Source organism: Centrocercus urophasianus, unplaced genomic scaffold (genome assembly GCF_019232065.1).
Source record: "Centrocercus urophasianus isolate 14NV4802_14NV808 unplaced genomic scaffold, USGS_Curo_1.0 seq_17, whole genome shotgun sequence".
Lineage (NCBI taxonomy): Eukaryota > Metazoa > Chordata > Aves > Galliformes > Phasianidae > Centrocercus > Centrocercus urophasianus.
In genome coordinates, this window is record NW_024884722.1 from 3,104,048 (window position 1) to 3,118,359 (window position 14,312).

General features: G+C 47.5%; 1 protein-coding gene across 1 annotated transcript in view; it reads left to right on the forward strand.

Moving 5' to 3' along the window:
• Positions 1 to 6,549: 6,549 nt before the first annotated feature.
• Positions 6,550 to 14,312, forward strand: part of CTBP2 (C-terminal binding protein 2) — a 31,779-nt gene continuing 24,016 nt past the window's right edge. Inside the window, exon 1 of the mRNA XM_042818188.1 lies at positions 6,550 to 8,206. Coding sequence (XP_042674122.1) covers positions 6,550 to 8,206 — 1,657 coding nt within the window. The remainder of the gene's footprint in view (positions 8,207 to 14,312) is intronic.

A 14,312-nucleotide genomic window follows, 5' to 3' on the forward strand; every position in this document is an offset into this window, starting at 1 on the left:
GAGTGCAAGTTTTCTGGAGTTGGTTGTGCAATTCTGCTTTGCCTTAAGCTTTAAATGGCATCGATAAGTTCTTAATGACACTTTCCTGTAGCCCCCTAGCTTAACTCCATTCACTTGTGTATTTTTTTTTTTTTTAGGTTATCTTTTACACTCTCTACTGCCACCTAGCACCTCAAAACTTACTAATAAATCGCTTTGGTTCACAAATAGTAGATAGTTATAACTTGGCATCTATTCTGGGGAGAAGATAGTGTCACTGCCTGCTGATGTTAACAGCTTTAGGAATGAATCAGCCAGTCAGCCAAAGCAAGGGGAGTGGGGCTGCCAGCTTCAGCCTTGGGGTCACCCCTGCCATGCAGGAGTTGTCCCCATGGAGAGTTGGGCAGTGCAGTAAGACGTGCCTGCAATGATGGTCCCTCCACAGTGCAATCTTTCATTATTGCAGTGTCATAATAAAAATACGTTGATTAAAAAAAAAAAAAAATGTTTTTAGACAAAATAATGCATATAAATGCATATATATATGTATATAATTGTGTTGAGTCTGCGGGGAAGATACATGTTGCAAGCTCTTGGCATCATCAGGGAAAGTAAGGCAGGGAAGCAGTCTGCACTCCAGCCTGTTTATCTCCTCAGGACCGTGTTACAACCTAGTAATTAATTATTTTTTATGCAAAGCCCAGACATGCATGGCAGAGTTCAGAATTACAATATATATTCATTTAACAGTGGATTTCTCTGCTGCTTTCTGGGACAGATATAATTCCCATGCTTTTCATTACACATGCTATTTAAATCTTGATCCCGAATTCTTATTAAAAATGATGAATTTTGACCTAGAGGTCTAATACCTAGTTTTGGAGACAAGGTGCTTGATGTAATTTCCAGAGGATTATTTTGAAGAGCATTCCTGGATTAGATCTTCACAAATTGTTGAGCCTTGTCTGCTGGCTTTTCGACTGCCGTTCAGCATCCCGATTGATTTTTGGTTTGTAGTCCTTGGCAGGGTGCAGTTGCATGGTATAGGGATACAGCTGATGCGTTTATTATCCCTTTGTTGAAACAGGGATGTTGCAATATGTTTTATGCTAACTTGTACTGGTCTCTCCCAATACTTGAAGGCAAAATTGTTTCTCACTGAAGATTCAAGAGCCTGTAGGGTTCATTCTGACAGCTCGAAGTATGTTTTGCAGATGGGCTTCTTGTTTTGAAACGCGAAAGCCTTTTGGAAGCTCCATAGCTTCTCACATTTGTTAGCCTCAACACACTTTTCAAGCCCTGGGGTAAATCAGCCAAGCTTTGCAGGGAGCTGGGCAGCACGGGGTGATGAATTCCCATCCCTGGAGGTGTCCAAGGCCAGGTTGGATGGGGCCCTGGGCAGCCTGGTCTAGTATTAAATGTGGAGTTTGGTGGCCCTGCATGTGACAGGAGGGTTGATGATCCTTAATGTCCCTTCCAACCCAGGCCATTCTGTGGTTCTGTGTGCCCCTTGAGGTGCTGGTTCCCTCATCCTGCGATGCATGCGGGGTAGTTGGAGGTAGATGTATCCCTCATATGAAAGTTGTTGGCACACAGATGGTGCGATGCGAGACGTGGTGCTGGCTGGAAATGGCAAAGGTGACTGCAGTTTCCTGATGTGAAATGCTTGTTGTTCTCCTGATACTAAATGGTGGGAGCTGCCTGTTTTTGGAAGCTGACCCCAGTTCCAAATCCTAGTTGGGCACAGCGTGAGCACATCACTGGGCTCATCATGCACATGAGCCAGCAGTTACTTTCCACCCATCCCTGGCTGGCTTACATGCCGACGTCAGCTTTTGTTTCATGCTCTCAAGTCATCAAAATGCAGAGTTACAGGAGGCAATGACTGTTTAATAATCAGCTGATCTTCATTGTGTTCTGTTGTAACGCACTGAGTTGGTGTTTGAGGGGGTTTTGTTGAACTTGCAAAGCATCTACGCTTTTGGTTTGGAAATTGGTAAAAGCATGTGGCATGGCTTCAAGAGCTGAGTGCTTTCAGATGCTGTTCTGTTCCTTTGATTATTGAAAATGATCCCTGCACAATCCCGCTAATTTTCTCTTTGTACGCCTCTAATTTCGGGAGACCATTAGAAAGTCCATCTATGCCGAGTGCTTATTGCCACTGCGAGAGAGATTTCTGCAGAGCCACATTTTAGCAAATGCAGTCATTTCCGAGGATTCGGAACATTTTCTTCCTGCGTTTCTTCCCCCAGCCTTGTCTTTAGGATTTGTCCACGTGTGTACATCGCTTGGAGCTCACGCTGCTCCTTTTCCTCTCCGTCACATCTGTTGTTTGGCACCGTGTAGCTCAGCTCCAGCCCAGCTCTGCTTCCCAGTGCCCTGCGAGCTGCACACAAGGAGCAGGCAGCCCAAAAGGCTCCTGAGACTGGGGCCATTGGGCGCCATCACACGTGGTCCTTCGAGTGCGGGCGCTGAGGGCAGAGCCACTTATCCTCCGTTAGCTTTCTGGTGCTTTGTACCTTGCCACCTGAAGCGTATCACAAACACGGAGTAATCTTAACACCATCTGAATGAGGTAGGGCTGTGTTATTATATCCCTCTTGATGGAAGGGAAGCCTGTGACTAAGAAATTAAGCAATTTGCTTGCTGACAGTGGCAGAGCAAAGTATAAAGCCTGGGTTTTCTGATACCTGCTCTGTCCATTAACGGGAGATGTAGTTATTCTCTGGAGGATTCCTCACTACCACAGGTAGGGTTTCTTTGACTGAGAAGGGGAAATAGCTTTTCCAATACTGATTTACCTTAGTTTTAGCCACCAATCTGGCAAATTGACACCTGGCAAGTGTTGTTTCAGTTCCATGTTCTGCCACAAGAAAATAATTTGGGAGAAAACATCTACACTTTATTATGTTTAAAAAAAAAAGATCACGTTTCCAGCAGAAACAACATTTAAACTTGTACTTGAGAAGTATTTTAACATAATAAAAAGCAAAACGAAGAGAAAGTGTACTGTTTTGTTACCCAGGGTAATTTTTCCAGCAGCTTGCTCTCAGAATTCAAAATGAAATGTTTTATATCATTGTGAATCACATTTCACATCCATTCTCCCTCGAGTCAGCGCTGCAGACACCAAAAGATGTTGTTTACAAATTTGTGTTGCAGATTTAGCATCCTGATTTCTTATCATGGTTTTTACATGTGTAACAGGCTTTCTCCTCACTGGAAGAAAGCTGAGCTCTTTACCACTGTGGAAGATGTTTGTTCCAGACCCACTGGGAATGGTTTCCAGAAGCAGATCTCATTCCATCCATTTTGACCATGGTGTTTGAGTAGTGGGCCCACCTTTCTTCTCATCTGTTTTTTTTTGGAGGAGACTTCTGTAGTTGATAGCAAGATGTCCTATGTATTATACCAGCACTAAGTTGAAACCCAGTGTACCGAGTCACAACCATGCATTTTTCACGTGATCAGAAATACCACAGCATTTAATCTCTTGATCAGCTTTTTTTTTTTGCCTTTTGCCTCTGTATGTTTGTGTGGTTTTTTTTCCCCTAAATACCTCTAGAATTAAAAGATAAAGGGAAAATACATTTTTTGTCTGTCCAGCAGTCCTTGTCTCCCCCTCATGGCAGGAGTGCTGATGCCCACACCCTCCTCCTCTCTGTGAGGTGCAGCTGGGATCAGTTGGGTTGCATTGGGTTGGGTTGCATTGGGTTGGGTTGCATTGGGTTGGGTGGGGTTGTGCTCTTATGCCCCCGCATAGTGGAATTGGTGATTTGATCCACGGAGGGCTGTGTACATACAGTAAGTCATCCATTATGAAAGAATGCTCCTGGCATTGGTCCAAAGTTGAAGTTTCCTTGTGTTGGGCAAGCTTGATCCGAGCACGTCGTGCTGCCCCAGGTCTTGCACCTGGAGGGACTGATGCAGTGGTACTTGGGATGTGTGAGCTGCTCCTGGGCTGGGGGGATCTTGAAGGTGGCTCTTTGGCTCCTGCTGAACCCACATAGGTGCCACTTGCCCTGATCTGTTGGGTTGGGTGAAGTTTCTTCATGTGTCCATCATACAATCACAGAATGGCCTGGGTTGAAAAGGACCATAATGACCATCTAGTTTCAACCTCCTGCTGTGTGCAGGGTTGCCAGCCACCAGTCTGGGCTGCCCAAGGGCAGCAACCCAAGGGCTTATTGAAGCCTTTGTTTTTTTCAGAGGCAGTAAGTGCTCAGAGCTCCCTCCTGACTTCCCTTGCAGTTGTTCAACACTTAGAGAATTTAATTTCTCTGTGACATGTTTTTTTCCCATTGCCAACTAGGGCTGAGCGTGGTGGCTAAGTTCATTACCAGTTTCTTTGAAAACAATGATGGAAGATGCCCTTGATCTATAGATGAGTATTTTATTATTCTTGCATGTACATTTTTAGGACTTTTCTTCTGCCGCTTCAGAGCAAACAAATGGAACAGATCTCTCCATATCCAGTGGGGAATACATTTTATTCTTTACCAAAATGTTGTTGTAATAAAATGTTTTTGTTTGTTAGAATGTTCTCTGTTTTATTTGTAAGCCACAAATGTGTCTTCCCATTTTGATTCTCACAAAAGAAGAAATTTTCCAATGTGCCTTAAGTTCGTTAGTTAATTCAATATGATGCCAATCAGATACTCTCTGTGAATTGCATAAATAATCTTTTGGGGCCCATGTTTTGCATGTCTGTGTAATATCCAACATAATTTTAAAGGCTGTGGTTCTCGGGGACAGAATTGGAGGAGAGAATGTTTGAAGAGGATTTGTAATATTTACTGCAGTAAAGAAATTTAGGGATTACTCAAAGATCCTGTCAGTATTTGGGTCAGAAATACAGCCCAGAGGCATTAGTGTGATAGGCAAGTAGAAGCATTAGTCTGTATTAGTGATTTAGCTATCATAAAGCACAAAAGTCTACCATGTGATGGCTAGTGCACCAAACAGTTATTGTGGATTAGCAGTGAAAACACAGAAGCTATCCTGCAAACAGACCAAAGGTGGCTGTTCCCCCTTTGCTGACTCTGTCCTGGAAGGCACGTGTTTGAGGTGAAGAAATTTGTTACTGCTGCAGGGAGGGACAAAACTATTTCCTTATAAGTGTTTTAATTAGAAAACGAAAATGTTGCTTCACTCAGTGGTTCGCTACGTAAGTACTGGATGACCTGTTCTTCTAGGAAAAGGAATATGAGAGCGGAAGCAGCGTATGATAGGTTAGAAATGTGTTTTGGGGAGCCATTTTAATAGCTGTTCTGAAAATGGTAACTACATATGGAAATTTTTATTATGTTTCCAAATAACGATTTTCTGTGGTGTGATTCCATCTGAATCCTTTTGCATTACTCTAACTGTAAAAAAAAAAAAAAAAAGCTTAAGCCGTATGAATACTGAAAGACCATGAGATGAGTTTTTTTGATGTCTCTGAGTGTTTTTCTATCTCATAAACATGTTGGGTGTTTTTTTTTTTCCTGAAGGAAACAGGAGATAATAGGCAGAGGTCTCTTACTCCTTTTTGTTTTGTAGGGCTGGGGTTTAGATCCTTTGATCCTCCCCTCCTTGCCCGTGACCTCTGGTAGGGTCTTAAAATTATACATTCCAGATTACACCTCCACAATTTTCTGTCCTGGGATGATGAAAGGATTTGCGTATTATGATAATAACGTAAAGAATCCTTCTGGTGCCTCCTTAGTATAGCTAATTTGAAACGACAACAACAAAAAACGTGATTTCCAAAGCAAATTACAATACCCATAAAGTGTTAAACAGACACCTAACTAATTTCTAATCGCTCCTGTATTTCTGAGTATCCAGCACTGGTCTTTTTATAGGCCTGCCTGCTTGCTCCCATTTAATTTGTCCTTAGCTGTGTGCAGTGGATTAGCATTTCATCAGGGCGGATTAAGATTGAGCTGACATTGGAGCTTTCCTTTGTATTTTCGTACGTGTGCGTGGGGCCGTGCGGATGCACGTTCTGTTATCTCGTGGCCCATTCTCCGCAGGCGCCGGTGCGGATGGGAGCGGTGAATTTACGTGGAAGGAGACAACTGAAGCAGATGAAAAAGGTGTCAAAACCAACATGCAAAAAAACAATAAAAAAATCCCTAGTGGGAGAAATTGCATTGAGATTGCCGGCTGGGTTGGTGCAGGAGATTCATCGGACTAAAATGATGTCACATGGAGGAAAGGCTTTAGCGGTTTTATTTAGCCCCTAATCCCCGCGCTGCTCGGCCAGTTGTCCATGTGAGCGCGCCGTCCCGAGCACAGAGGAGGATAAAGCATCGGAGCTGAGTGCAGCGGCCCTCTTCTGTGGCCGTGCTGCACGGAGGGTCCTTCCCCCACCGCCGTGCAGCCAGGCCGGGTTACATGCTTCGCCTCCTAAAGTTTCGAAGAATTAATAATTCAGGCGACGCTTGGAAAGATAAAGCCACCGGTAGGCTTGTGAAGGGAGGGCTCGGGCCAGGCATGGTCTGCTGCTGATGCTGGCCAGGGAAGCGGTGAGAAGGAAGGTGCCTCCACTTCTCTGTCCCAGTGGGAGCAAGCAGTGCGGCGGTGATGCCCATCCCCAGCAAGCACCCCAACATCGGCCGCTCGCAGAGCTGGGATGCCGCCGGTTGGTACGAGGGCGCCTGGGAGGGTGAGAATGCTTTCGAGTACCAGAGGCCGCCGGGCCGGAGGAGCTCCCTGACCTATGGTGGTGAGGGCGGCTGGTATGAGCCGCCGGGCCTCCGTGCCAATGATATCATCTTGCAGGGCGGTGCGGAGCTGAAGCAAGAGGCGTACCCCTACCAGGATGCTGCTTTCGCCCCGGGACCCCTCAGGAAGGGCTCTGTCCCTGACTTCACCTACTGTGACCGGCAGGCAGTCATGGCAGGACGGGGCACCCAGGATTACTACAGCGACCCATCCTTGGCCGCTAGGTCACCCAAGGACCCTCGTTGCTACCAGGCGGTGAGCCGGCCGCCGGCGGGCTACGGGGCTCCAGGCAGCCGGCTGTCCTGGGACCAGGCTCCGGGCCGCCCACCTGCAGCCCCAGAGGCCGCCCGCCTCTACAGGGACCCCAAAATGACCATGGATGGGCAGCGACTGCGCAACAGGGACATGTCGCCAGCACGGTACGGCACAGAGCCCCCCAGCCTGCGCTACGGAGCAGAACCACCGAACTTCTCTGGCCGTCCAGCCTATGGTGATGGGGCTGAGCGGCCTCCCGAGGCGGCGGGCAGCAGACAGGCCGTCCCCACATGCTTAGTAGTGGATCCCGCTGGTGGCTATGGGCCAGGCCGCGAGGGCACCGGCACCAAGGGCCCCTACGACAGCTATGAGACGATGGCGGTGGCACCGACTCACCCGCCGGTGCCCACGGCCTTCCCCGGGCAGGAGGGGAAGAGGAGCTTCGACCCTGAATTTGTGGCATTGCTGCGTGCTGAGGGTGTCTCGGAGAGCACCTTTGCCGCTCTGCTGCAGCAGGGCTTTGACTCACCCAACCTGCTGGCCATGATGGAGGAGAACGACATCAAGTCAGTGGCTCCCAACCTGGGGCAGGCACGTGTGCTGTCACGCATCGCCCACAACTACAAGGCCGAAATGCAGCTGCAGCGGCAGGAGCGGAGGAGCGGATCGCTGCGCCCCAGGACCCGCTCCAACAGCTTCAGCCACCGCAGCGAGCTGCTGGGTGACTATGGGCTGAGCGTGGGCTCGGGACCGGCCGCTGATGGCCTCACCGCCCCACAGCCTCCATTGCAGCCACCCTCCCCGAGGACCGGGGAGATGCACCGGCGGCCATCCAGCGCCCCGACCCAGCACCTACTGGAGACCACCTACCCCACTGGCACTCCGCAGGGGCCGCAGTTCCTCTCCAACTCTGGATACAACACTCCCCTGCCTTGCAATGTGCACCCACGACCGGCGTCCACCTATTCCGCTCCATCCGGCACACCCATGACCACAGCCAACCCGCACGCCAGCCCCAAAACGGCGTACCCGACCACCTACACTGTGCCCATGGAGCTGATGAAGAGAGAGCGGACGGCGGCGTCGCCAGCCCCCAGCCCACACGGCAGCCCACAGCTCCTCCGCCGGCCAGGTGCACCCGGGGACAGCAGCCTGGCCCCCGCCGGCCCCGCGTTCCCTGCACAGCTCTCCCCATACCCGAAGCTCAGCAGGCGCACGGGGCCTCCTGTCATTGTCTCCACGATGGCATCACCAGAACCAAGTAACCTCCTAAGGATCTTTGTCTGTGTGGTAGTTTAGAGTCGCTCTGTTGTTGTTTGCGTGAATTCCTAAGAAATGCGAGGCAAAGTCGGGTTCTGTGCCAGAATATTAGGTGCCTCTCCTATTTAGAAAAGGGCTTCTGTATAGGGCTACACACAGCTAGAGATGCTGTTTCTCCCTGTGTGGTTAAATTCTAAATATTTTATTTGCTCAGCCAACTTCAGCTAACAGTGAGCAACATGTCAGGTAACTCGGCTGTGGGTAAGCTTTCCATCCTGTTGTTTGTGGAGGATGGGAGATCAGATACGGCGCTCGCTGAGCAATTAAGACCACGGGGTTTGCTGCAGATCGACTTTTTACCGCTGTTATCAGGCACAAATGTGTTCCTCAAGGAAATGGTTAGCATTGTTTTGACTGAATTCATCAGATAGCTGATGGCATTACTCGGGAATCGACTTACCTTTGGCCATTACCTAAGTCTTCTTATTATTAAATTGCTGTTTTATCAGGCATATAAAATAACCTCCCTGATTTCTTCTGGAGGTGCCTATAAGGGAAGTGATATAGCTGTTAAAGTAATAGGGCTGTGCTTAAAACTAAAACCTTGTCGTTAAGCTCTAAAACAATAAAAATGAATGGTGGCTCCTCTTTTCCCTTCCCCTTCCAGAAGCTGAGATACACAGCTGAGTGGTTTGGGCATGCTTAGAAGATAGTAGCCCCAAAAATATGCCACCAAGTGAGGGGAAAATCAGAAAATCTGTTCATTTGTGGCTTGTCTTGTTTGAAAAATGTACAGAAAAACCCTTGAAATGTTTTTTCCTGGTAGTGAGTCTGCGGGCAGGGAATTTTCTCTCTGCATAGTTTATCTGAACTGCCATACAAACAAGTCTCAAACAATGTACCCTGCAAGCACACGCACACAAAGCCTTAATAAAAGTCTACCATTTATAGGCGTGGAAACGGTGCCAAAGCAATGATGGCATTCCACAGGAATCTAAATAAAGAAGGATTTTCTGAGTGGAAGTGATAAAGTTGTCAAAACGCAGCCGGTTGGCGCAGCCCTTGCCCTGGCTTACTGTAATTACACGGCTCGAGAGGGGATGCCCTTCCCTTCATGCTCATGCATCCTTTGTGCAGCTGGCGCAAGGTATTGATTTATAGCAATACTTAAATATTGGGCAGCGCGCTTTGTGTTGACACGGATCAGAGGCAGAAGTGGTCCATCCAGGCAGTGCTCTTACATCTCCCATTTCCCAGGGCCCGAAGGAAGCGCGGAGCGGCACGATGCAGGGAGCACAGGCGTGTTAGCGTGTTCACAGCGCGATCGATGTGAGGGACCGCAGTAACACACGCACTGGGGCAGTCTCCTTTGGAACCAGCCGCCATCCCCTCCTGCCATTTGTCTCCTACGTAAACCACAAACCTTCCTCTCTAAAAATCTCTATATTATCCATTTTCTTTAAAAGAATTACCGGCGCACAGCAAAAGGAAGCCGGCAGCGTTTCAGCGCTGCTGAGCTCTTCCTCACTACTCAAACCTCTTTTTTTCCCCCCTACAACCAACTCATTTGCATGAGGATGACATTTGTTGCTCCAGTAATTTCATCTGATAATGGCCAGCTTGCAAAGCGGATCTGAAAACATATTCCTTAATTATGTGTTGCTAAGCAACCAGAGGGTTTGGACATAATCACAGAAAGATTATCTTCTCATTGAAGTCCCTGAAAGGTTTAGCTGAAGTAGGACCTGTAAAATTGTCTTCATTTTTATTTATCTCCCCCTTTTTATTTTTCAAATAGCCGGAGAGGTTTTCTTCCCGTTAAACTGTATTTTAGAAGTAGAAGCCAAGGTAAGACCTGCTGCAGAGGGAAGGCTGTGGCTGAGGAATGGAAGGCATGGCGGTTCTGCATCCTCGAGTGGTGTTGAGGAATTGCTGGTTAAGGAACATCATTGCTAAGGAGCGTTGGCACTTGCAGGCGAGGTGATAAACGAGCCTTACCAGTACGTTAGCATGTTTGTACAACATCAGGTGGATGACAGAAACTTGACTAAACCCAGGAACATCGTATTTACCAGCAGGAGGAGAGAGGACGCATATCTGGGAGCCACGAGCTCTCTCCTGGTTGTAGCTTTTGCTGTGGATCTGTGAGTCGCGAGGTGAAAGCAGGTTCAGTGTTCAACTCTGTCTCTAAATGGCTGCACATATTTTCTGTCAGTGAAGGTTAAAGTCAGCTTGGTCAGCAGAGAGTTGTAAAGTGTCTGTTGTAGTCCAGGGATGTGTTGAGGGTTGGTAAATGAGCAGAGGTTTAAAACAGATCATTTTGTTGTTTGTTTGTTTGTTTTTTTGTTAAAAAGAGTCTTGTTGGGCTGTGTATAGCAGTCTTTTAAACTGAGTGTGTTTCAGGTACCAACCGGTGGTTTTGTGCCAAGCTTTGATGCTTTGTGTTGCGTCCTTTGGTATGAGCAGTGGGATCAACTGCCACAGGTTTTGGGGTTTGATAAAGTATTCAGAAGAAGTTAGATGGGTTGTCCTTTCTGTGCACGGCAATCCCTGCTCCAAGCCACAGCAGTGGCAAGCAGAGAAAGCCTGCAACGTGTGTGGAAGGTGTTGCACAAAAGGAGAAGCGAGGCCACTTGGCGTCCAACCCAAGTCAGAGCTGGTTAAAACCCAGACCTTCTCCTACGCAGGGAAAGCCAGGCTGAGGATGGCTGCCTTCCCTGGGCAAGTAATGCTCTCCAGTGTGAAAGGGACTCGTCTTGGTTTATCAGCTTAGAGCCTGGCTCGAAATGCCTTTCCCTGTGATGAGCTTAGCTCTGCTGATACTGTTTAACACCTGATGGTGATTCTTTTTATTGGCATTTTCCACCCTGTGACAGACAGAAATGGTGTTAACCATATATTGGTTGCAGGCTGAGAGGGCATAGTCAGGGGCGAGAGCCTTGACAGTTGTTCCAGGATGGTTGAAAGAGCTAAATTTACTCATTCTTTTAAGAGTAATGTGTTGAAATTGTAATCGCTTTTTATGGGCAGAAGGAGTGTAGCAGTGATATTTCATGCGCAATATAAATTTCATGAGCATTTGTTGATGTTGGTTTGTTCTCTGCCCAATGTACCGTATAGTGAGCAGTTCAGAAATCAGCTGCAGGTTTTCTTCACTCCATTTTCTGTACAGATTGTACCGTGTAATCACAGTGTATACACGTAAAGCAGCTCAATTAACAATCCAGACTGAAGGAGCACCACAGCAAGCTCCATGCACTGAATAAATCTGATTTAATTTGCACATTGACCTGACAGACCATAGCAAGTCCTGGGCGCCATTCCCAAGGAGTGTGTTCCTCCAGGTGAAGTATGTCTGCACGGCATGCACTGGCAAAACCATGGGCTAATTATTTTACCTGGGATTGTAACGTCCACACAAAAAACATTTGATTGAAATCAGCAGATAAGTCTTGTGAGTGTCCACTGGTGGTCGTGTTATCGTTTGTGGCCTGGTATGAGAAAAAGATGGGAATAAGTTGCACTGAGTCTGGGTGGAAGGCTCACGAAGACCTGGCTGAGCATCATTTGTATGTGCAAACTCTCACCAGCATCACTGTGGTAGATGAGTGTGCAGATGTGTGTCATGTGTGGGACTGCAGATTGGTGTTACTAGAGCTGCTCTCATTAATGGGGTGCATAGCTGGAGCACAGAGCGTGCAATCTGACTTGATAAAACACTGACTGTTGTGGCCAACATGAACACAGGAGTCACTGATTGCCGAGAATACGCTTCTAAAATACTTTTTAAAAGTTGAAGTGTGCTTTTTATAATGGCTTTATCAAAAGCAATATAAAGTGTCAAACTCATTCCAGGTGCAATTCATTGACTTTAGTGCCACGGCAATAAAAATGAGTTTGGCCTGTCAGAGGAGAACGTGTTGTCGATGCACAAGTGTTGTCATCTTCAATTTACACTTTCCTCTTACCCTGTAGATCTCTATCATTGTTAGGACTTCCCTATATCCACAGCATTCTTTGGCTATATTTGCTGACAATTTTTCTTAGCTTTCTCGTAAGTCGTTTCCATAGCTACAAACTTAGCGTTCATGGAGGGGAACAAATGTTAAAGGTTTCTGATCATTATTATATTACACATTTTTATATTTCTTCTTGTCTCTCGCATAGCACTGCACCGCCGAGCACTGTAATGAAAATGCTGCGCCGCCGAATTGTCTGTTATTTCGAGGAGTGGAGTGGGTGCTGAGGAGAATCCTTAAAAAGCAGAGGAGCGGAATCATTAAGCCACTGATTTAGAAGAAATGCTGCAGATGCAGGACATGTATTAGTAATGTTTATATAGAGCACCTTGCAGATGAGCCTTGGACTTTCGCACGTAAATAAAACCTGACATTAACAGCATTCCACTGGCTTTTGGTAAAGAAAACTAATTTATAACCTCTCATGCCTTCTGTTTCTAGGGCTTTGTTACAGACGAAACGTTGATGTTTTTATTCACATACTCTTTTCTGATGCAATGGTGCTCTCACCTCCCCAGAGAAGCCGGGGCAGTGGAGCTGGATAGCCAAGCTGTGCCCACCTCGTCAGGAGCAGCACCTGGCTCTGTGGCAGGACCCTCACCCCATGCACCGGAGCTGCTTGGTTCAGTACAGCAGCAGGTTTGGGAGCATGCAGGGGCCTCGCTTTCTGCACTTGCAATCCAATTAGCTGCTGCAGAGCAGATGGAGCGGATTAGTGCCTGGCTTGCCTTCCTCCGCCCTCTTCCCCAGTGCGAAGGCCAGCAATCAGCTTACGTGTGAGTCCCGTGGCAAATGGAGATGTGGCTCCTGCCCTGCCTGCCTGGGGTCACCCTGTGCCCAGTGGGCTGGGTCCAGGTCTCAGGCAGCTGGGAAAATCTTGACCTAACCTCAGAGATTGAGAGGCCAATGGCAAATAGAAAAGCAGAGACAGCCAAGGAGGGGCTGGGAGAAGGGGCAGGTAGGCCAAGGCTTTGAACTAAAAGAAGGGAGATTCAGGTTGGATTTCAGAAGGAATTTTTTTACTCAGAGGATGATGAGGCCCTCATTAGCTGTGGCATCTCCGGGCATCCCCAGAAGTCAGCAACACCACACTGGATGGGGCCCTGGGCAGCCTGAGCTGGTTGGTGGCAACCAGCCCACAGCAAGGCTTGAACTGGATGGGCTTTAAGGCTCCTTCCAACCCAAACCCTTCTGTGATTCTATGAAACCAGTAAGGCTTGAATGGTTGGAGCTGATGAGGATCTGTAGCAGAAACACTAAGTCATAGCCTGAAGCTGTGATGCAGCACCTTGGGAAGGCAGGGCCAACCCAGGAGACTTCAGGTGCATGCATTGCAGCTGAGTAACCAGAAAGGCTGAAGCCAGGATCCACCCCTTGCCTGACCTCATTTAAGAGCTGGCAGTGGAGGTGAGGGTATTTCCTGGGAGATTCCTGCCTATCTGAGTCCTTTGAAAGGTTAGCAGCTTTTTTTTTTTTTTTTTTTTCCCCCCCCCCCCCCTTCACTTCTCTCTCTACAGCTGTTGTATTTGTTGTATTCAAAAATCTAATCTGTGCATTAGTCATTATCCATTTGGATCAGCACTTCTGTGCAGTTAGAAATATTTTGCCAGGAGTGATTTGGTTTGGTTTTCAAGCAGTTTGTTGTTTTCTGGGTTGTTATATGGACGTGGTGAGTAAATAAACAGAAGGGACTTTACTTAGACAGCAGACACAATGAGAAGTGGTAAGTTAGGATATGCTTTCAACCAGGAAGAAGTCAGAAAGGAGAATGTGGAAAGAGGTCCCATTGAAACATTTGGGATATGTGCTCCTGGATGTTAAGATGGCAACATGGGTGCAGGGCCAGGGAGCGCAACACCCTGATGATGCACACTTGATACCTTTGCAGGTCTTCTTAACCCCAACACGTGTCCTGACACTTGTTCTAACACTGCAAATCCCTGCATGGTTTCAAGCTGCCTCCTACACACTCCTCTGCTGACTGTAGTGATTATCATCGATCTCTTCTTATGGTGGCTCTTGTTGGAGTCTCTCGCCATTAGCCACGAAGTGAGAAAAGAACAGGGATGGAAATGTCACACGCAGTCA